At 37.3% G+C, this 22,718-nt stretch overlaps 3 protein-coding genes across 13 annotated transcripts; 1 reads left to right on the plus strand and 2 right to left on the minus strand.

The window, feature by feature from the left end:
* Nucleotides 1-1,703: 1,703 nt before the first annotated feature.
* LOC107672784 (rab-like protein 6) lies at nt 1,704-12,359 on the minus strand. Of its 7 annotated transcripts, none has more exons than XM_016466141.1 (18): nt 12,331-12,359; nt 11,220-11,625; nt 10,780-10,914; nt 10,655-10,666; nt 9,901-9,948; nt 9,186-9,215; nt 8,764-8,816; nt 8,215-8,309; nt 7,970-8,110; nt 7,745-7,850; nt 7,366-7,469; nt 6,224-6,609; nt 5,388-5,553; nt 3,811-3,999; nt 3,283-3,607; nt 3,001-3,184; nt 2,773-2,828; nt 1,704-2,693 (listed from the first exon to the last, which is right to left on the minus strand). In XM_016466141.1, the coding sequence occupies exons 2-18, from the start codon at nt 11,350-11,352 to the stop codon at nt 2,502-2,504; spliced, it is 2,355 nt and encodes a 784-aa protein (XP_016321627.1). In that variant the 5' UTR covers nt 11,353-11,625; nt 12,331-12,359; the 3' UTR covers nt 1,704-2,501. The 7 variants fall into 7 exon arrangements, with proteins under 7 accessions (XP_016321627.1, XP_016321628.1, XP_016321629.1 ...); XM_016466142.1 differs by lacking the exon at nt 12,331-12,359 and adding an exon at nt 12,170-12,317 and having other exon boundaries at nt 8,215-8,306; XM_016466143.1 differs by lacking the exon at nt 12,331-12,359 and adding an exon at nt 12,170-12,317 and having other exon boundaries at nt 5,388-5,547.
* Nucleotides 12,360-12,832: 473 nt separating this feature from the next.
* On the minus strand, nt 12,833-18,870 carry LOC107672782 (transcobalamin-2-like). 2 transcript variants are annotated; one of them, XM_016466134.1, is made up of 10 exons: nt 18,570-18,870; nt 18,339-18,396; nt 17,254-17,437; nt 16,908-17,077; nt 16,353-16,505; nt 14,567-14,739; nt 14,310-14,484; nt 13,731-13,911; nt 13,474-13,592; nt 12,833-13,334 (listed from the first exon to the last, which is right to left on the minus strand). In XM_016466134.1, exons 1-10 carry the CDS (start codon nt 18,570-18,572, stop codon nt 13,273-13,275), a joined length of 1,278 nt encoding a protein of 425 aa, XP_016321620.1. In that variant the 5' UTR covers nt 18,573-18,870; the 3' UTR covers nt 12,833-13,272. The 2 variants fall into 2 exon arrangements, with proteins under 2 accessions (XP_016321620.1, XP_016321619.1); XM_016466133.1 differs by lacking the exons at nt 16,353-16,505; nt 16,908-17,077 and adding exons at nt 15,403-15,555; nt 15,958-16,127 and having other exon boundaries at nt 12,834-13,334.
* A 24-nt stretch (nt 18,871-18,894) lies between these two features.
* On the plus strand, nt 18,895-22,692 carry ccdc117 (coiled-coil domain containing 117). Of its 4 annotated transcripts, none has more exons than XM_016466135.1 (6): nt 18,895-19,038; nt 19,533-19,760; nt 19,856-19,903; nt 19,978-20,244; nt 20,483-20,629; nt 21,500-22,692. In XM_016466135.1, exons 2-6 carry the CDS (start codon nt 19,618-19,620, stop codon nt 21,747-21,749), a joined length of 855 nt encoding a protein of 284 aa, XP_016321621.1. In that variant the 5' UTR covers nt 18,895-19,038; nt 19,533-19,617; the 3' UTR covers nt 21,750-22,692. The 4 variants fall into 4 exon arrangements, with proteins under 4 accessions (XP_016321621.1, XP_016321625.1, XP_016321624.1 ...); XM_016466139.1 differs by having other exon boundaries at nt 19,594-19,760; XM_016466138.1 differs by lacking the exon at nt 18,895-19,038 and adding an exon at nt 19,358-19,377.
* The last annotated feature ends 26 nt before the right edge of the window (nt 22,693-22,718 follow it).

A 22,718-nucleotide genomic window follows, 5' to 3' on the forward strand; every position in this document is an offset into this window, starting at 1 on the left:
GTAAAAAGATGACTTTTTTCACATCTAACAACTGTAAATGTAATTTACCATTGAATTAGGCCTACATGAAATGCTTCCTTAGATTTCTTACTGTTTTTCACCTTAGGCTGTAAAGGAACTTACCTTAACCTATCTTACTAATTAAGAGATTTTTACCGTAGCATAACTACGATCTACGATTGAAAGTACGATCATTTTTACAGTTTATTAATCTATGATCATGTCCATTGCAGCTCCATTTAACTTTGTTTGGTCCATCCTCCGCTGGATTTTGTTTATTTTCCTCCTTGTGATGAGCATCTCAACTCACATTTATTCCAACAGTGAGTCCTCACAAACCACCTCAATACTAAATACACTTTGTACGTTGAACATGTCTTTAACCTCTGTCAATATTTATTTTTATTTGATTACATCACTGTTTTTCTGACCATAGAGAAACATGGAGATACAAAGGTAAGTAAGTTTTTGATCTCATTTAGTCTCCGCTGATAACATCAATAAAACGTGTTTTTAACTGAAATTATCCAATTTGCAGACAACATAATCACATCAGCCTACATGATGTCTAATGCCAAAGAAAAGCGGTGGAAGAATGAGGCAGTCACATTTACTGAATATGAACATCGTTGAACCCAAACCGTGGAGTGTGAATGTAGCTACAGTTTCTATTGTTGTTATTCTTTATAATATATATATATTTTTTTAAAGAAAGGCTCACACGATAGCAGCTAATAGCATGGCTACATTGTGTTTCATTTGTTTTGTGTTTTCTTTCTTTAAATAATACGCCTAAACAAATCAAATACATTTTCTTATATATAAAAAACAATAGAGCGGGCAGATTAAAGATGTTTGACAAAATTTGGGGCCCCTTTCTCAGGTCTGTATTTTAAAGATGTCTTTGCTATGCTGCTAATGTGCTACGTGTCATTCGATTTTGTATTTCCTCTTTCCTTTTTTGTTTTTTCTTTTCCCTTTTTAATTTCCTTGATCCGGCTGAGGTTCTTCTGATGGTGATGTGTGATTACCTTCATGAATATTTGGTGCATGTTCGGGTTTGGGGGGAGGGGAGAAGGGTGGTATGGGGTAACCATTTTGGTTAAATTGTACATATATAGTATGTTATGGAGTGTTACGTTTTTGAAAAAGAAAAGAGTTTTACAAATAAAGTACTTAAAAAAGACAAAAAAAATTAGAAAATTTAATTCCAATTCATGCAATGTAACAAAGCATCAATGAACACATAATTAAACACTTTTGATGTCAATCAATTTTGATGTAAGAAGAATGCATATATAACAAACATTTGCATTTTTTTTTATCATTGCACACTGTCCGTATCAAAACTGAAGTGAAGTCGAACATTGTCTGCCGTCTTTGCTAACTTGCTTTCATTATTAGTTAAAGAGAAAAAAAAACAAACAAACTTAAAAAAGCCACACTGAAAAAGAGAGAAAACCAACCCAGTAGCATTACAAAAATATTGTAGTAATTTTTGTATTGATTCCAATTTCAAGCAAAAGCAGTTCAAACAAACTTAAAAAAGCCACACTGAAAAAGAGAGAAAACCAACCCAGTAGCATTACAAAAATGTTGTAGTAATTTTTGTATTGATTCCAATTTCAAGCAAAAGCAGTTTCAGTCAACAGCGACTTCAAAAAAAAACAAAAAAAAACTCAGATGACAAGAGACAAACGATGGAGTGCAAAAATGCAAAATGGCTTAATTACTGACAACCAAAAAAAAACTAAAAGTTTAACCGTAGTTTCCTTTAAGGCATTTCCTGCATTAAAAGAGTGCGAGAATAGTTATGTCTGCTATCGTAACTACCCCCATATCATGAGTGCATTTATTGACCAAAATCTCTTACATTTCTAAAATATTTTTCTTGATATATTTTGGAAAACCAAATAATCCTACCATGAAATACAGTATATTCATTTCAAACACTAAACGCACAGCAAAACTACACAAAGCCAAGCTCTCAGAACATCTATCGAGCATAAATACCAATTCATCCACATATACAAGGCAACTAATAATGCAATCAAATCAATGAAAACCGTTGTATTGGAGTGGTAGTGGTTCACATATGTGATGACAAAAATATTGCAACCATATAAAAGCGAGCATGTAAACATTCAGAAAACACAATGTTATGAGTGAAAAGGGTCCATTTCAATCCGAAAAAAACATCAAAGGTCAAATTACATGCAAGTTGTAACAATTTTCCATGGCTTTTCCACTTATTGCCGTTTGAGCCCAAAGAGTGTGAACTACGCCGGCCATCCCAACCTCTTCAGGGATGGAAGGTGGATTGGCAAGTGTTTGTAGCAAATGGAAAACCAGTGTGAAGTGTTTCGTAACCTGTCAGTCAGATCAATACATCATCATGTGTTGGGCTGTTAAAGAAAGCATTTGTTTTTGTGGTTTCTGACGAGAACTTTTTCAAGCTTGTGGTACCAATGCACAAACATTTCTTTAGCAGAGAGCGAGTGTTACAGTTCCTCATAGTCGCCCTCCTCTCTTTTTGCTGAGTCTTCTTCTCCAGCCAGAAAAGCTTCAAGATCATCAGTTTTCTTGCTTCGTGACTTTCTTTTTCTCTTCTCCTTTTCATCTGCGGTCACACCTGCCTCATCTCTTTCCTTTTTCTTGTGCTTGTGTTTCTTCTTGCTGCTTTTGTCATCATCCTGAGATGAAATACAAAGTAGTTATAAAACAAGAGTCTGTAATTTCAACTATGAATTATTATAATGGAATATAATTCACCTCTTTACTCCTCTTTTTCTTTTTCTTCTTTTCCTTGGAATGTTTGCTTTCTTTTTCTATGAGAAGAAAAGTAGAAACCGTTTATTGATGGCTGATATTATGCAAATATATACTACGTTTAAATGTTAAAAGTTGTGCATCAAAAATCACTAGGAAAATCGATATTGACTGTTATATCATCTATCACTAATATCGGTTTCCTATAATAACATTATTCAAGTGACTTACCATCTTGTTCCTCGCTGCTGTCTTTGCTTTTGATTGACTTTTCCTCGATTCCTAGGCCAAAGAGGTCACCGTCATTCTTGCTTTTGAAGGACAGTACAGTAGGTTTCATGGGCTCAGGAATTTTAGCTGTGGTGATGTCATCATCGGACAGATCAGGAATATCATCTCTAACTGGGAAAGATTCCTGGAGCAAACAGGAAAGCAAAGGTCTTTTTGGGTTAAATTATCCAGACAAGTCACCAAAACATACAATGCCCATCATTATCAACTTCACTTCGGTACCTTATCTACTTTCTGTATTACTTCCTCCTCACTCTCAAAGTCAGGGTCATCCATGACAAATGAAAGCATCTGTTTGGCCACGGGCTCATCTGGGTCTGTGTCAGAGGACTCTGCTTGAGCCGATTTTTCTTTCTGTTTTACAACCTGTGCTTGGGGATCTGCCAGGGCTTCTGCTTCCGCTGTCTGCAGTGGTCGTGTATTGTGTTCTGGACTAAGAATGGAAGTCTCTATGTTCTGACTGCTGACACTCTCCTGGGCCTGGATCAATGACTCTTTGTGGATAGGTTTTGGTTTGTCCTCCAGTGATAATGAATCCATAGCCACCCTAAATAACCAAATATTATTAACAAATCACCATGAAAACCAGACTGGGTTCAGGAAACAAAATAAATGAACTTGTTGCCCACAACACAAACAAAATTCTAAACTTGCTTCAGCTACAATTTACAAGTTCATGAAGATCTCACTCTTTAATGTAGTTTCATTAATCTAATCTATTAATAATGAAAGCCAGGATTCTAAGCTTACAGGTGAGGTTCAGGGTTCAGATCTTCATCCTGAGCTACAGAAGGGTTTGGACCCTCCTCGTCACTGGAGAGAGTGATGTCCAAGTCTTTAGTGGGGATAGAAGCTCTGGGTTCAAGTTCTGCATCATCAGGGTCCAAATCATCCTGGAACCCAGCGATCATGGGGTTCCCCTCTTTTCCTTCCCCATCACTAAAATAAACATGTTACAAGTATGGATGCAAATTCAACTTATTTTGTAGTGACTAGCTGCACTGACTCAGAGACAAAAATGTTTACTTTAAATAAATGCTGTTCTTTTGAACTTTCTATTAAAGGGTTACTCCACCCCAAAATAAAAATGTTGTCGTTAATCACTTACCCCCATGTCTTTCCAAACCCATAAAAGCTTTGTTCATCTTCGGAACACAATTTAAGATATTTTGGATGAAAACCGGGAGGCTTGTGACTGTCCCATTGACTCACAAGTAAATTACACTGTCAAGGTCCAGAAAAGTATGAAAGACATCGTCAGAATAGTCCATCTGCAATCAGTGGTTCAACCGTAACGTTATGAAGCGACGAGAATACTTTAAACAAAAATAACTATTTTTTTCAACAGTTTGTTTCCTCCGCGTCACAGTAGCGCCATTTTGGAGAGTATCCACTGAACGCAAACTGCGTATGCTATGTCAGCCGCACCACACGGATACGCTGTTTTTGTTCAAATCAAAGCGTAAATAAACGTAGAAAACGTAACCGTGTAGTGCGGCTGACACAGACAAGTAGAACAGTATACGCAGTTTACGTTCAGTGAATACTCTCCAAAATGGCGCTATGGTGACAAATTGTTGAATAAAGTCATTATTTTTGTTTTCTTCGCATACAAAAAGTATTCTCGTCGCTTCATAACGTTAGGGTTGAACCACTGATGGCAGGTGGACTATTCTGACGATGTCTTTCATACTTTTCTGGACCTGACAGTGTAATTTATTTGGCAGTCAATGGGACAGTCACAAGCCTCCCGGTTTTCATCCAAAATATCTTAAATTGTGTTCCGAAGACGAACGAAGCTTTTACGGGGTTGGAATGACATGGGGGTAAGTGATTCATGACAAAATTTTCATTTTGGGGTGGAGTAACCCTTTAATCAAAGAATTAATCATTCATTCAAAGAATATCACAGGATCACGATACCACGGTTTCCACAAAAATATTAGCAGCACAAATGTTTTCAACATTTATAATAATAAAAAAAATTTTTTTTGGAGTACCAAATCAGGATATTAGAATGATTTGATGAAGAAAAGATGAAGAATCATGTGACACTGAAGTCTAGAGTAATGGCTGCTGAAAATTCAGCTTTGCCATCGCAGGAATAAATTACATTGTACAATATATTAAAACTCTTTTTACTCTATTTTTTATCAAATAAATGCAATTTGTTTTGGTGAGCATAAGAGACTTCTTTCAAAACCATTTTAACCAAACCTTTGGATGGTAGTGTATATCGCTTTGAATAAAAAAAATAATAAAAAATTGCATTATCACATAATAAAAGTTGATAAAGAATGCCTTCTTTTAATTTGCCCTTGATGTACCTGTCACTATCTGCAGGGCCCGCAGCAGAGGGCTGGGTGTTCATAGCCAGTTTTGGGTTAGAAGGGACACCGTCCTCCAAGAAGCTTTTGTCTAGTCCGTCGTCTGGCACAAAATCATCCACGCTCTGAACTGCAGGCGGAGCCGCTGCAGATACTGGATCTGGCTCTGTGGAAATCCAAGAAGTAAGAGGTCACATGATCTGGGACAAAAACAACTTACATTAAAAATATATAAACAGCAACACTTACTATAAGCTCCAAACAAGAATGGTAATACATGAAAAAAAAATTGATATAATAACATGCATTTTTCGAAATCGCTACTGTTAACTGCTTTAGGTGGGGTGCAGGAGCTAATAAAGCCCTCTCCATAATTCAGGAATGCAAAGGGTCTTGTGATTTTCTATTGATCCACAACACATCCTTATGATGTGCACGAGTCCTAATCCTCTCCATTTTTCACAGCCTTGTGGGTCTCGCTCGGGGAAAACTCCTTCTGAGAGAGAATGTGTGTGTATGTGTGTGTGTGAATTAATTCCTCTCAGCCTTCAAATCTCTTCTGCAGTTCATAGCATTAGAGCAGTCCTTTAACAATGAGTCACTGAAACACTGAACAATTGAGGAGGAAAGACGTAAAAGCTATTTTTAGTCCAACATAAAAGCTGAATGTTTCTGCTTTGAGTATTTTATAAGCACACTGAAAATGACAGCCGTCATGCGGCACAATATCCAAAGAATAGCTGAGAAAAATGTGAGAATGAACACAAATACTGTTGGTTGAAGAGCTTACAATCACTTGACCGACATGCAGCTAGAAGCACCACGCTAAAACTCACCCTGGGCGACTGCTGGAGGATCCTGGGTGGGAGCGGAGCCAAATAGCCTGGAGATGAAGCTGCGTTTCTGGGTTTGAGTAGCAGAGGCAGAAGCCTGAGCTGGAGCAGAGACCGTCGGGCCAGGGTGAGCAGGAGAAGGGGAGGGAGAGGTCGCAGGCGCTTGTGTTGAGGAGAGAGGGGGAGGAGGAGGGGATGGAGAGGGGGATGGAGCCTTCAGGGTCTGGGAGGGAATGGGAGGCTGCTGGGGGCTACAGGGGCTGGAGCTGCTAGTGGAGCATCCGCTCTGAGGAACGACGGGAGACTGCGAGCCTGAGGAGGGGCTCTGTCTGTTAGCAGGGCCGGGAGAGCTGTAGCCTTTAATACCAGAGTCTTTAATTTCCAGGAAACTGAAAGTTATAACAGACACCTACTGTATCACAAAAGTCAGACGGCACTGACTGCAGTTCACAAACCTAAAAATAGGCATTTGAGCATGTTCTCATAATTTCAAACAGCCCAACAATCTCACTTTTGTGAAGGAATGTACAATACTGTTCAAACGTTTGGGGTTGGTATGATTTTTTAAATGTTTTTGAAAGAAGTCTCTTATGCTCACCAAAGCTGCATTTATTCGATCAAAAACAGTAAAAACAGTAATATTCTGAAAAATGATTACAATAAAAAAAATGTCTATTTTGATATATTTTAAAATGTAATTTATTCATGTGATGGCAAAGCTATATTTTCAGCAGCCATTACTCCAGTGTCACATGATCCTGCAGAAATCATTTTAATATGCTGATTAGATGCTCAAAGAAAAATTTCTTATTTTTATCAATGTTGAGAACAGTTGTGCTGCAAACCTTTTTAAATTTTTTACAGGATTCTTCAATAAATAAATAAATAATATATATAAATGTCTTTACTGTCACTTTTAATTTATGCAATTATTCATTTAAAAATTATACAATTTCTTGAAATGAATGCATCTGTGTTGAAAAAAGTATTGATTAAAAAACATAATTGACCCCAAACTTTTGAACAGTTGTATAGCTGTATTTGCATGGAATGTTGCTGATATTTGAATCAGAATAATGCTTTGACTGTCCAGCAGATGGAATTAAACTACAGGAAGTTTGTTTGGGGTGTTTTTTAGTTCTTACATCTCATAATTCTGGTCTTCTGTCTCCTGCTGAACTGTTAGCTCCTCTAGCGTGGCATCAATGTCCAACTGATTAGTCTCTAGCTGTCGTAACAGGGTCTCTCTCTGTGGAAGTTGGCAGTAGAACTTCAAACTAAAGTTTCATTCACTATCGTTTCAATGAAAGCTGTAACAACTAGAGTAATGGGAACAGTAACTGGGAATACAGTTAAAAATAACTGATCTCATTTGTGCTGGGCACATGACACAGATTATTGAGCTTAGACAATATTAACAATTACAAATGTTCACTAGCTTTGTCTGGTAGCTGGTTGAGTTTTAATTTGAATAAACCTTTAGCCTTGAAGAGATATTCTAGGCTAGAAAATGAACCTGCTTACCTGAAGCTGCAAGAATGGAATGTTGAAAAATCGGTGCAAATATTTTAAACCAAAACCGTTCTTCATGGAAGATTCTGCATAATGGATGTAAGAGGAACCAAGGGGTCTACAAAATCATGGAGACATCAAACATCAGCCCACTAACAATAATACAAGATCGTAAACACATCTCATTAGCGAACATAGTCACTATTTCAACTCTTTAATTCAACATCAGCCCCTAACCTGTTAAGGCCAGCAATGAAGTCACGGATGTCATCAGGCAAAATGACTCTGTGTTCTCCCATGTCCCGGTAATTTCCAAGTACACACACTGGCACATGAGTGGGAACCTTGGGCAACTCCCGCAAAATGTAATTATAAGTCCTATTGGATCATAAAAAGCATAGATTTGTAAAACTAAGGGCTAGCTGAAGTTAGCATGCTGGAGAAGTAGTCTATAGAGATGCTAATTGTATTTGTTCACCTACCACTGCTTGGTGATGTCAAACATCAAGATCACACCATTGCAGTTTTTGTACACGTCCAAAAACTCAGCATCCAAGGCCAGTTCACTCTCAGTTTGCTGAAGGCACAGAGAAATTTTTATGTTTCTGAAAGAAGTCTCTCATGCTCACCAAGGCTGCATTTATTTGATTAAAATATGCAGTAAAAACAGTAATATTGTGAAATATTTTTACAATTTAAAATAACTGCTTACTATTTTAATATATTTGAAAAAGTAATTTATTCATGTGATGGCAAAGCTGCCATTACTCCAGTCTTCAGTGTCACATTATCCTTCAAAAATCGTTAAATATGCTGATTTTGTGCTCAGGATACATTTTGCATTATTATTAGTCTTGAAAACAGCAAACGACGTTTATTTGAAATATAATTTTTGGGGGGTCAATTCAACGCATCCTTGCTAAAGAAAAGCATTAATTTCTTTCATAAAATAAAAAAATCTTACTGATAACCAACGGTAGCATAACTGGAACAGCCTGTTAGATATTGGTAGATTATCACTATAGATTTACCTCTTGAGGTTCATTGTCCAACTTCAAGGTTTCACATCTCTTTTTTCCCTTTCCTAGAGAAAGCCAGAATATTGTAAGAATACATTAAATTTGACTTCATCATTAGTTGAAAGCAACTTTCAGTAACTTCAAAAGCAGTATCAAAAACAGATAGCAATTGTTTTTGTGGCTTCTGCCTTTTCACAAAGGAAGCGACACTAGTGGCATTAGCAAGAGATGGTTTTGTGGTATCTGGGTATCTTCACCTTCCATTTTTTACACTTGTAGTCCAGCAGACACGTTAGACTAGTTACATATAGTCTGCCACAATGCAGTGATTGAAAATTCAGTCAACATAACATGTTGGCACTCAGGTAAAAGAACAAATGGATCAAGCACAGGCAAGTCACAGCCTAAAGTCTACAATCTCTGAAGTTTCTCACCTACACCTTCTGGAAGGGGGATTTTTTGGCCTGGTTGGACAGCAAGTAAGAAAAATACCATTAATATAAATGACTGGGGATGAAGGAGGGCTTGATGAAATGACTTCATGTGTGACCATTAGAATGAGATGGAGGAAGTGAATTAAACAATGACATGCAGTACCTGTACACTAAACTTGGCATAAACAAGAAAATGCATGAAGGCTAGAATACACTACATGAAAACAGATTTTCTAAAACTAATCATCATACACTTCCAGACTTTGTAAATGGTTACAGAGAACATTTGGACATTGCACAATAAACAGCTGAGTGTCACGCACTATCAGACGTAACAAGCTCAAACCCAAACATGCACCTTGTTGCTAAAAGAGGCAAGAGACAAATGAAAACATTGTTCTAAAATTTGCTTAAAATATAAAACATGTTTGATGTCTTCCAAATGGTTGGAATTACAGACTGAAGCACAAAATAAATACATCAGAGTCTGTGCCCATCATAAATTATGCCATTTTCTGTGAAATCTGTCAACTTTGACTGCCCAATATCTGCTGGCTGTAAGCATTAACTCCTCCAGACAGCAAATCAGGGCAAAACTGTGCAAAAGTTTTGTAGTGTATTCCAGCCTTAAGATAAATATGACACTAATAAAGTCTATAAAGTCACCTGATCTGAATGCTGAGAAATTACTTGTAATAGACTGGAGAAAACTCACCTTTATCAACCACATCCCAAACCTCTACCTTCACCACATCATCAGTAGCTGAAGGGAAATTAGAAGAATTTGAGCAGGTCTGGAAAACTGAGGTTGCTTCCTTTCATTCCTTTCAATACATTTATTTTGCGGTGATTCTAAGTTACAGCAATACAAATACAAATTTCCACAGCCTAAGAATTTTCTTGTTGATTTTTTTTATTAACTTATTCCTAAAGGAATAATTAATCTAAAATGAAAATATGATCATAAAAAAAAATTATCCTAAGGCCATCCAAGATGAAGATTTTTTTTTTCTTCGTTAGAACAGATAAATTTAGCATTACATCACTTGCTCACCACTGGACCCTCTGCAGTGAATGTGTACCATCAGAATGAGAAACCAAATAGCTGATAAAAACATATGTTCCGATGAAGAAAATCTCATCTACATCTTGGATTTTCATTTTTGGATGAACTATTCCTTTTATTTTTACTTTGCCAAAAGTGCTTTGCAATGAGCACAGCACTTTGTTTTTCCAAGTAACACACTGGATACAAGTAGAGCCATGCCCGCTCTCAAAAGCAGGAAGCCTCACTGTAAATTACAGCCAACAGGTTACACCACGTGATGTTGAGCTTTTGACAGATGGATGTAAATAAATAGGGAAAATAAACTCTAGATCAATCACTATGCTACCAATACTTGATACAGGCCATTAAAAAGCCATACTTCTAATCTACTTATCCTCTGTCTGACAGATTGCATATTTACCTTGATGTAAATCTATTTTGACATATTTAAGATGCATAAATGGAAAGAAATGTCATTAGATAAAAATAAAAAATAAAACTTTAGTACAAAAGCCTGTAAGTAAAAAGATTTCAACAAAAGCTTACTTTTGTAATTCCAGTGAATACTAGTGACCTGGATCTCCTGAGTGGGAATGTACTCTTCCTGGAACTTCTTACCCTGCAGCCGATGCCACAGGGTGCTTTTTCCAGTGTTTCTATCTCCTCGAATAACTATTTTCACTGAAAGACCACACATAACATGTTAGAGCTTGTGTTAATAACATTATCTCTAGCACACAGCGCCCTCGGGCTCTAGCAACACAGACTTGATTTGTGGTGACATGCTGTGTGTGTTATAATTTAGTCCAATGTGTATGCCTTTTTTCATTTAGCCTAATCTTGGTAAGAAATTGAGGCAAAGCAAAGAAACATCAAAACAGTTAAATAAATTACAACCAATCTCAAAACTTGCACATTCTAATTCTTAATTATCATTAATAATACATTTCCCCTCAAAGTTTTAACTCAGCAGGCATTTGACTTACTGTTGTATTGAACCCCTTTAGCAAATCTTCTCTGCAGGCTCTGGTTCATTGACTGCAGGCCAGCAGGGATGTTTTTGTCCTTTACTGGACCAGCCGGCTCAGAACCAACGAGCTTCTTCAGAGCGGAAAACATCTTGACCAATTTATGCCTCTAGATGTGTATTATGGATGTAAAATTTACTAGTCTCAAATAGGTCTCTATGATGTCCCCAGTTTGTCTGTCTGTGGGTGGACAGTTTTCTTGCAATGCTCATGAAGCATTTCTACTCTTGTTTGAGAGTTTGAGAGTCATTCTTTGGCACAGCATAATATCTCAGAATGTATTGAGATCTTTTCAAAAGAATGACACAGCTACTGCAGTCCAGCATTACAAGACCCTCATTCAGGTGCTCATCAGGTTCTGCTACTACAACATACAGGAAACAACAGTGAGCTCAACTGAATGAAGATGCAATGCATTATATGAAGACATGCAGCTGTAGACATATAAATGACATAACTAGCCTCTTTCATGTATTGACATGCTGCAGAGTGCTGCAGTAACGTTAACTCCAATTTGCAGCGATGCCTAAGGCTGTGTCTCAAAACCTAGTAAGCTGCCTACCTAGACAACATTTTGGAGTACCATAAGTGCGTGTATAATGATGTCCAAAATGCTGTCGAGGTAAGCAGCTCGCTAAGTTTTGAGACACAACCTGAGACTGCGACTTCTACCATTATAGAAATGACCGTGATGTTTATATATAGAAAATAGTGTATGCACAAAGCACTCAAAGAATCTTTTAAAAAAACGCAAATTGTATATAAACAAACGTACTATTGTGGATTGCTGTTAAGTCAGATAGTTGACAGCCGCTTGTAAATACTAGCCGTTTGCTAGCGCGGAACTGACTAACGTTTACTGTATATTTAACAGATTTCTATCAGATTTGTGATGCTCTTGTACTTACAGTGGTATTGTCGTCTATACTAGACCAACTAAGTGATTGGATCCAACCCTCCACATCTTACATTTGTGACTCGCTGTGCAGTGTGTTCATACTAAAACCTCCACAGCGTATCAATAATGAAATCATTGAAATGTTGCTCTGTGTATTTGTGAAGTACGTACGGGTAAGGTCAGCTACGCTCACGAATATTACATTTCAAAATAAAAGTCTCAATACAAGTTCGTTAGCCGAGAATTTCACTGAAAACCTAGATAATGTCAATATGACACACATATCACGTACAGGGGTTGGACAGTAAAACAAAAACACGATACAGTGTTTCACTCCTATATATGCGTGGTCTGGTTTATTTAATTTATTTTCATAATAAACCATGCACAACCCAGGTGTCGTTTCAGTTACCTAAAAAAGCTAATTTGCTTCTGCAGTCTTCACTGATTTCACCAGTAAGACCAGATTCTGAAGGTTGAATTAGCAGAGCAATAGCACAGCTGTGCATAAAATAATGATGATGGCTTAACGAACTTGAGACTTCCTTTGAGAAAAAGGGTTCATTACTCGATGTTCTTCCATACGGAGTGGCCATAACAATGTATATACCACGTATCAAACTGCTCCGCTGGTTTTACGTTTTGGTTCAACATGAAAAGTAACGTTAGGGAATATATGTTAGGTGTCTTCATTAATGTGCTTCATTAGTGCAACTATATGCAACCATATGCTACAGTGAACATTTTATCTCCATGGTGTGAGATACGGTTTTCTTTGCATTTTAAAGAAGCCACAGATTTTTTAAAAATTCGTTATCTATTTATTTTATATTTGTTCATCTAGATTCGTAGCAGCTGCAGTCTCACACAAAAAAAGATATGTTAGATTTCAAAAGGTATATTGCATTAAATCTCTAAGTAAAATACCAACATTATTGCTATGTTCTGATTCCTGTTTTCATGAACCTTTATACATCCAGGCAAACTGTGGCAACAATCAAACAGAAAGTTGTTTATGACAAGAAAAAGATCAAACTCAATTATATCAGTAGAATTCTTAAACATATTAAGGTTTCATCCCATTCATCTCTTCTCTTGCACCCAGCTGAGGAATCAGTACCCAGTGCTCTTAATGGTGATGTTTTGAGCTGAATCAATCTTATAGTCTTTGATACCTGAGGAGAAATGCATAGCATCGCACATTAATATAGGATATATAGAGACTATAAAACTGTCTGAAAAACATTGTGCCATACATTTTTATAGACGTGCATTGATACGCCTATTTTATGTAAAACGAATGTTTGTTCTCACCCTGTTTTAGAGAGCTGCCATCTGAGGAGATATGCCAGTATCTACGATCAGTCTGACGGGCTTGTTCTTCATTGACCACACTGAGGAAGGGTCCCCACAAGCTGTCCTCTGTGCTAAAGCTGTGATACACAGAGCAAAAGGGTTGTTCGTAAACAAAATCCATAAAAAAAAGAGTTGTAATTAATACAGTAAAAAAGCAAACAAAATTGATTTGACAATATATTTCAAATGAAGTATCTTAAGAAATCCAAACTCACGTGAAACCAGTTTGTTTGTCTTGAAGAAGGTTGAGGGCTTCAAATAGGGAGGAGCCCGTGGGTACATGAATGGAAAACACAGATGATGCACCGTTTGATTTAATAACCTCCACCTGTAGAGACACTTGCCCGTGACTTGGGAGGACTTCTGAAGCGGAATCCGCATCAATAGTAAGAGTGTCTAAAAGCAGGGACATCAAACCAGAAGCACATGGAAAATTTAAAAAAAGGAGAACCCCCCCCCCCAGAAGTTATTAGGAAAACTAATTTTGAGTTTAACCTGCCTAATTAAACTCTAATTAGCTGCTAAACATTAAATATAATATTTTTATATAATGTATAACGCCGAAATACTCTTAATATATTGTGTTTTAATAATTGTAATAATTTAGAATAATAATTACAATTGAATAATTTTAATAGTGCATTTAATGGTACATTTCCTTTATGCATACAGGTTTATTAACATAAATAAAAATGCAGCCTATTTTGTTTATCTTCGGAAAAACAAGCCTTAGGACTGCAAATGCAATTCTGCTGATTGATACTTAAATGAGCTTGTATGTCTGTTGTACGTACCATCCTCATTGCGGCATTCTTGGCTCTTCAATTGAAGATAAGTGCGTTGGTGTAGAGCTGGCAGGACCTGGGAGACTGCCATAGGGTTATGGTATGTTCCTTTCATAACATCTGCCCTTAAAGCCTCCATAGCAGAGCCACATTCCTCCATCTGACTGCCCATAGCCATCAAGGCCTGTAAAACAGAGAACAATGAGAACCTGTCATGCAAATAAGGCTTTTTCATTTAACCAAATGTTTAATATCTTTATTCTTACCTGCACTGCCAATCCTGTGCTGAACTCATTGCCCATGTGACCATCAGTTCTCTTAGAGTCAAGAAGCTTCTGCTTAATAGTGGCAAGTGCCCTGTCTAGCTCTGCAGTATTTTTAACAGCAGGTCCCTCGTCTTTTAGACACTGCAGGGCCATGCCTGCCATCGCATGCGAGTCTGAAGGGTGAAGAAGGAAGTCATATTGGTTAGTGACCTCAGGACAAGTGAACATATTTCCTTAAGTTTAATACATAAGGAGAACACAAAGGAGAAATTTTGACTGTGCTGGACATCGCACTTTAATGAAGCTGTATGGCTTCAGAAAATTTGAAATATGGGATACTTTGACAGTATTTTGCATCCTTTTTTGAAGTGTGAAGACTTCAGTTTCCATTCATTGTAATTGCTTGAAATGTTTTGTGCAACACAGAAGAAAGAAAGTCATATGGGGGTTTGGATTTACATGAGGGTAAGTAAATGATGACAGAATTTTCATGTTTAGGTGAACCAAAAAAGAGCTGATTTAAACTCACCGACACATAATAATAATAATTTGTTACATTTATATAGCGCTTTTCTGGGTACTCAAAGCGCTTTACATGAAAGCGGGGGAAACTCCTCAACCACCACCAGTGTGCAGCATCCACCTGGATGATGCGACGCCAGCCAGTGTGCCAGAACACCCACCACACACCAGCTTATTGGTGGAGAGGAGACAGAGTTATGAAGCCAATCAGTGTATGGGGATGATTAGGAGGCGATGATGGTCAGAGGCCAATGGGCAAATTTGGCAGAATTTTCATGTTTAGGTGAACCAAAAAAGAGCTGATTTAAACTCACCGACACATAATGACTCTCCGTGTTTTATCTGTCTGTGTTCCACAGCATGGATGAGCTTTTGGCTGACATGTGTGCTGACTCTAACACCGCTCACACACAGAGCCAGAATGCCCAGAGAGTACTGATAGTAGTTGGTCTTTGGACGGTGACCGACTGCAGAAAAGAGTTAATATTAAAATTACAGTACAACAAAATTACATATACACTATTGTTCAAAAGTTTGGTGTCCGTAAGTTTTTTTTTTTTTATTAATACTGTTATTCAGCAAGGATGCATTAAAATTTATTTTACAAAAGATTTCTATTTCAAATAAAATCTACCAGTTTTCCTCAAAAATATTAAGCAGCACAAAAAGATCAGGTGACACTGAAGACTGGACTAATGAGTAATGTAAAATTCTGCTATGCCATCACATTAAAACATTTACATTTGACTATATTACTGTTTTTACTGTATTTTTAATCAAATAAATGCAGCCATGGCGAGCATAAGTGACTTCTTTCAAAAACATAAAAAAAATCTACCAGACCCTATTACAAAAAAATCGCCCCTCACATGCAATGTTTTGTTTTTCTTCCTCCATCTCTTTCTTTAGGTGAATGAGGAGAGACTCCTTTATTTCATTATGAGTGAGATGTACACTCTCCAGATCATGACAGGAAGACTTTAAAGCCAAGATGTACAGAGCTAGACGGCCAACCACCAACTCATTATTTCTGAGTGATCTGCAAGCAGATATATAAAATAGTAATAATTCAAGTAGAACCAAAATCAGTTGAAATATACAGAACACCCACCACACACCAGCTTATTGGTGGAGAGGAGACAGAGTTATGAAGCCAATCAGTGTATGGGGATGATTAGGAGGCATTGATGGTCAGAGGCCAATGGGCAAATTTGGCAGAATTTTCATGTTTAGGTGAACCAAAAAAGAGCTGATTTAAACTCACCGACACATAATGACTCTCCGTGTTTTATCTGTCTGTGTTCCACAGCATGGATGAGCTTTTGGCTGACATGTGTGCTGACTCTAACACCGCTCACACACAGAGCCAGAATGCCCAGAGAGTACTGATAGTAGTTGGTCTTTGGACGGTGACCGACTGCAGAAAAGAGTTAATATTAAAATTACAGTACAACAAAATTACATATACACTATTGTTCAAAAGTTTGGTGTCCGTAAGTTTTTTTTTTTTTATTAATACTGTTATTCAGCAAGGATGCATTAAAATTTATTTTACAAAAGATTTCTATTTCAAATAAAATCTACCAGTTTTCCTCAAAAATATTAAGCAGCACAAAAAGATCAGGTGACACTGAAGACTGGACTAATGAGTAATGTAAAATTCTGCTATGCCATCACATTAAAACATTTACATTTGACTATATTACTGTTTTTACTGTATTTTTAATCAAATAAATGCAGCCATGGCGAGCATAAGTGACTTCTTTCAAAAACATAAAAAAAATCTACCAGACCCTATTACAAAAAAATCGCCCCTCACATGCAATGTTTTGTTTTTCTTCCTCCATCTCTTTCTTTAGGTGAATGAGGAGAGACTCCTTTATTTCATTATGAGTGAGATGTACACTCTCCAGATCATGACAGGAAGACTTTAAAGCCAAGATGTACAGGGCAAGACGGCCAACCACCAACTCATTATTTCTGAGAGATCTATAAGCAGATATATAGAATAGTAATAAGAACCAAAATCAGTTGAAATAGAACAATATTCTAGAACAGATCAGAATAGACCACAGAACCAGGAACGGTGGAATATATTTCCACTACAGTGAAAATTGTTCCTGAAGTAATTTACCGTTGTGTTAAAGTTTAAACGTGTTCCATACTTCTCAATATCATCATGAAACTCTGCCTTGAGGCGTTTGAGATATTCGCTCTCTTTAGCTAGATTATGGTATGTTGAGAGCCGGAGGGCGATGTGCACACTGGGATTGGGTAGGGTATCTTGCGTGTCCACGGAGCGCAGCAGCTGTTTATTGAGGGACAGGAGAAGAGCCTCGTGATCTGATGCTGAAAGATGATACCGAGAAAATAGAGAGTATGAAATTAAATGCAGACTATTATAAACTTTGCATCACTGTTCTCATTGACCACTGTTGCTTATTTACAGTGCCACTGTATAGTTGGTTTATGTCCACTGCTGTCTCAGCGATACAGGTCACAGCGACCTTTTTCTCACCTACTCATGCAACCCATAAAATACATTTTGTCTCAGAATTGTCACAGTCACAAAAGAGAGGGCAAAGAGCAGAGTGAAATGATTTCAAGTATTCTTAGCAGAACTTCTGCTGACAGGACAAACTGAAATGACTAAGTAATCTCTAAATCTCTGAAGTAAGAATAAGATGAATGTTATGAATTGGTTAGAGTAGTTGGATTATAGAATAGTACATTATTGGTTACATTAATTGGTTACAGTATAGTACATTATAGGTTATTATGATATTGCAGAATAATTGTAGACTATACAGGATAACAAATCCCTACAGCAGTCTCTACAAAAGGATGATAACCACTAGAAATCAATAAAAACATACTGGAAAAAAATCTAAACCTACACACACACAAAAAAAAAGACTATTATAGACTACTATTCTTTTGGACATAATAGTTCTGTGGCAATCTTTAATTTAAAATATCTGAATAGTATAGGAATACGATGATGATTCAGTATCTCTGTATATACCAAAGAACCGTGGTATTACCATCTATGTCCATCATTTGTACTGATTACGTTTTGCAAAGTTATTACTGTGGAAATAGGACAAGGCATTGCGCAATGACGGGGTTTCCTGTCATTTCCCCACCACATGAGCAGAAGATGACTACTAATCAAAATCGCAAAAATAAATAAATAGAAAGAAAATAGAAAGAAAAGAAAAACTAAATCACCAGTTACACTAAATCTTACCACAAGGTTTTCCAGCAGCCAGCGGCAGCAGTAGCGCACTCACAATGACAAGAGTAATCTGAGAACAACACAAGACAACTGATGAAATTCGTTATTAGCATATTAACATTTTATTATTTTGCAAGCAGTAAACTAATTTCTAACTTCTAATGAGTTTTGAGCTTAAACATTCTGTATCGTACTAACGAAAAGTTGATCAATATACTTAGTCAAACTGTTAGTGGTTCTTACCATTTTTAGACCAAGTTAGGTATCTTGCTGAATCCAGTTAAAAATGAACAACTGACTCTCTTTTACTAACACATTATGACCGTGAGCAGAAGCGGAGTTTCTGAGAGTTACTCATCTACAGAGTTTGTAGTTTTGCAACTTATTGTCGACCTGTGCTCTAAATTATGTTATCTTCCATTTTTGTCTTGAACTATTTTCTTCCCTAGGGTTTTTCTAATGTTTAACAGCAAGAAAATGTTTCCTCTTTCTTCCCAAACGTGAGTTTGTTTACTGTTATTATAGCATACTTCCGGTTAAAGAACTACAAAACCTTCGAACTACAAATCCCACGAAGCCCCGCTCACTTGCACGCTGTTCTAGAAATGCGTCTTAAAATTTAGGCTCTTGCAACTTCTCATGTCAGTTGTCTTTAGACACATTTCCACATTTTAAGCAAAATTGGCTTTCCGCTTTCGGGAGCGTGTGAGAGGTAAGTATTTGTGTTCCTAATGACCTGACGGTGTTTTGTTTTGCTTGTTCTGGGGCGTATGACTAGAGGATGTTTCAAGCTACAGCCAGCGATCAATTCAAGTTATTCTTATCCAGAGTACCATAATATTTCTTAATGGCGAATTATTAAAGACCATTACAAGCAAAACTGAAATCAACATTTAGTTTTTCAGAGCATAAAAGACTCATTACAATGTCATGGCCTACGGTGGAGGAAAATATGAATTTACCAAGTTAGCGACCAGTTTAGCTTATTACACCTACAACTCACACCAGCAAATGACAGTTTGTCCTACTTAAAACAATAACCATTCATTATGTAAGTATGTATAAGGTTTAAATATTTTTTAAAGGTAAAACTGTGAGTTTGCCTTCTATACCCATAGTATAACTCGTGTCATGTTGTACAGAACATCTGCATGACCTGTTCTGAACGTCCAGAACCATTGATTTATTCATTTTTCTGTTTTCCAGATTCTTCTACTTCTATTCACACTGCGTGACTGCAGTTGCTATTTAATTCTGATGTTTTCAGCTCATCTTCAGCTGCTGAAGGACCATGCAGAGCACCAGGTCAGGAAGCAGCGAGCTGGAGTTCATCACATTCTCCCCCCTTGCTCACTTTAGTAACACTGATTTGGGCACAATTAGCAAGCCAACCAGAGACTTGCATCATCTAACAGGTGGATCTATGCCAAATACGTAAGTATACGTGTCTTGTGCTATCATACAGTCTTCGTTTATGCAATTAAATGAAGACTTCACATCTTATTTGTCTGTGCATTTAAACTTAAAAGCTGGGATAGAAGATGCACGAGGAAGCAGAGGAGAAGGACAGATGATGAGTAAGTAAATTGTTTTCACTCATGAGATTTGCCATGTGCTGCAGTGGGTTTTTCATGACCTTTTTCCCCTACAGAAGCTGCAGTCCTAAACAGCGAAAGCTGATGGGAAAGGAAGGAGCAGATGAGTATCCAAGTCCTAAAGTGAGCCAAAGATGGTCTGTGGACTCTACCACCACTTCCCCTTCTGAGACCAGCCCGGTTCAACTGCAGACTGAACCCAGGACAGAGGAGATGGGTCTGCCCTTCACAGCCACTCCCTCTCCACTACCCAGAGTTCCCACAGAAGGCTCAGGCATGGAGGTAGAGGCCACTCAGAGGAGACTGCAAGAGATAGAAGACAGGTGAGACAAGAAATGAAGACGCCATTAGCTTGATTTCAAGCTGTACATGTGTACAAAGACTTTAGATATACCAAGACAGTGCGCTCCTATTACTTATAAATGGGAGAAAGTGCGTCATTGTGGAGTCATTGTTCAGAAATGACATGTATGAAAGTTCAAACTGATGTTATGCTACCTTTAAAAAGTGTAGATTTTTATAGGCAGTCTTCTTGATATATTGTGTGTGTGTGTGTTACAGGATAACTTTGGAGGATGATAGCGATGAAGAAGAGCTTGATGTGGAACCGGCTCAGCGCAGACCAGTGCTGGTGATGTCTGACAGCTTAAAGGAGGGGCTACAACGTGGGATTGGTGACATTCTGCCCCATACGGTAGCACAGTCGGTGTACGTATCTTATTTTCAGGTTTCTATATATGCTACTTGTCAAGCATAATAAACAGTAATAACTAAAAAAACAACAATAAAAAACGTTCTATTCATCAAAGAATCCTGAAAAAAAAAATCTATCAAGGTTTCCACAAAAGTATGAACTGTTTTCAACATTGATAATAGAAAGAAATATTTCTTGAGCAGCAAATCAACATATTAGAAAGATTTCTGAAGGATCATGTGAAAACTGAAGACTGAAACCTCAGCTTTGCCATTATAGGAATAAATTACATTTTAAAAAATATTAAAATACAAAAGTTATTTGATAATAATAAGAATAATAATATTTCATCACATTACTGTTTTATTGTGTTCATCAAACAAATGCAGCCTATATGAGATTTTTTCAGAAACATTAAAAACTTGAAAAATCTTACGGACCCCAAACTTTTGAACAATAGTGTAAAATCAAAACATGATTAAAAAAAACATAGGGTGGGGGGAAAAAAGTATTCATTTTTGATGTATTGTAAGATTCTGAAAGAGACCTTTTAAAACACCTAAATAAGACAAGGGACATTTATGATGAAAGTAAATATATGTGACCCTGGACCACAAAACCAGTCATAAGGGTCAATTTTTTGAAATTGAGATTTATAAATTTTGATTTCCTGTAGTTTTAAATGACCCATTCTAAACAATCAAAGCAAGTCAAAGCAGATCATATGAAATCATATTGATTCTTACTTATTCTTTTCATCATTGTATGAAAACAAACAGAAACATGTTCCCAAACCAGCAACAGAGCATCAGCTTCTACCAACAGCACTGAGCTCATTGTAAAGGAATCCAGCTTAGCACAATCTTTTTCACTCACCTCTGCAGGAGCTGCTCTTGTATGGAATTGGTGTTGTGGCGCCCCCCAGAGGACCCTCTCACCCAGAGGCTGAAGGACTCTTTACAGAGACAGCAGCGCAAGCAGTTGGCAGTGAGCAGACAGACTCCCACCCCTGTACCGCCTATCAGCAGCCCCCCACCCCAGCCCCAGTTCACTGCACCCAATGAGCAGACTTTTAGCCCCCTGTTCAGCAGCCCAGCGCTCCTCAACTCTGGAGAGGAAGACATGGAGTTATAGAGGGAAATATCTGAGTACTTCATCTCAAACCTTTGCATCCCATGTGTGAAAAAAACCTTGAACTTTATCAGTGCAAATGAGGAATTACCATAAGGAGCGGAGCATAACGAGCACTTCACAAATCCTCTCATGAGATTTTTCTTGTGCCATGTATCTTTGTTTCAACCTGCACTTTTTTGTAGGTGGGACCATATTTGCACTAGACTAAATGGGAAGTATACTATGTGAACGTGGTCAGTTTTTCCCCCCTCTGTGGTACATTGGTTGAATGTGCAGTTGCAACTTCATATTCACTCTGTTTGTGTTACTGGTTAACAATGCAAGAATATTTCAGTTTTGTCTTTATGCAGTTAGTATTATTGCAGAGTACTAGTATACTGTGTACAGATTCAGAGTGCTTGATTTGTTACAATCTGCCACATTATTTACATGTAATATTTGCTTTTTTGCAGACAGCCAACTGCTCAAAACCTGAGACTCCTTTTTTTTTTTTGGTCCTCATGGTGTCCATATTGATTTTTTATTAGTTTTTTTAAGATTCTGTAGTGATGGAAAGTTATGATTGAGTAATTTCATGAAAGGAATGGGTGCTTGATGTAGGCAGGGTTGCCGTGTGCTTTTGAACTGGACAGACAGAGACGGCAGCACTCATCTTTATAGCCGGTTTAACTATATACACAACAGAAAAATTATTATTGAAGGAGATGCATGGGCATACAAATTGAAATCTGTTGATTTCAGTCATTCATATTACCTGGCTCTGTTTTTCTAATGGAAAAACAAACAGCACTAATTCTGGCTGTAATTCTTAAACAACAGTAAAATAAGCTGGAAATCCATTTTACCTGCAGTTTAAACATTGGCTTAAATTATTGTTTAAACGTTTTGCAACTTATACATTATGCTAGATGTCAAAATCGAAAATTTTTAAATATTGACTATATCACACTATTACAAAGACAGACTTGT

Source organism: Sinocyclocheilus anshuiensis, unplaced genomic scaffold (genome assembly GCF_001515605.1).
Source record: "Sinocyclocheilus anshuiensis isolate Anshui unplaced genomic scaffold, SAMN03320099.WGS_v1.1 scaffold88, whole genome shotgun sequence".
In the NCBI taxonomy this organism is placed as follows: domain Eukaryota; kingdom Metazoa; phylum Chordata; class Actinopteri; order Cypriniformes; family Cyprinidae; genus Sinocyclocheilus; species Sinocyclocheilus anshuiensis.

Coding starts and splice junctions, on each gene's coding strand:
- LOC107672784 (XM_016466141.1), bottom strand. CDS start 11,352: ATGTTTTCCGCTCTGAAGAAGCTCGTTGGTTCTGAGCCGGCTGGTCCA. Junction 8,310..8,763: donor TGGACAATGAACCTCAAGAG/GTAAATCTATAG, acceptor CTGTGCCTTCAG/CAAACTGAGAGTGAACTGGC. Junction 6,610..7,365: donor GAAGACCAGAATTATGAGAT/GTAAGAACTAAA, acceptor TATAACTTTCAG/TTTCCTGGAAATTAAAGACT.
- LOC107672782 (XM_016466134.1), bottom strand. Junction 17,438..18,338: donor GGCTGCTGGAAAACCTTGTG/GTAAGATTTAGT, acceptor ATCATCTTTCAG/CATCAGATCACGAGGCTCTT. Junction 13,593..13,730: donor GACAAACAAACTGGTTTCAC/GTGAGTTTGGAT, acceptor TGTGTATCACAG/CTTTAGCACAGAGGACAGCT.
- ccdc117 (XM_016466135.1), top strand. CDS start 19,618: ATGCAGAGCACCAGGTCAGGAAGCAGCGAGCTGGAGTTCATCACATTC. Junction 19,761..19,855: donor GGTGGATCTATGCCAAATAC/GTAAGTATACGT, acceptor TAAACTTAAAAG/CTGGGATAGAAGATGCACGA. Junction 20,245..20,482: donor CTGCAAGAGATAGAAGACAG/GTGAGACAAGAA, acceptor TGTGTGTTACAG/GATAACTTTGGAGGATGATA.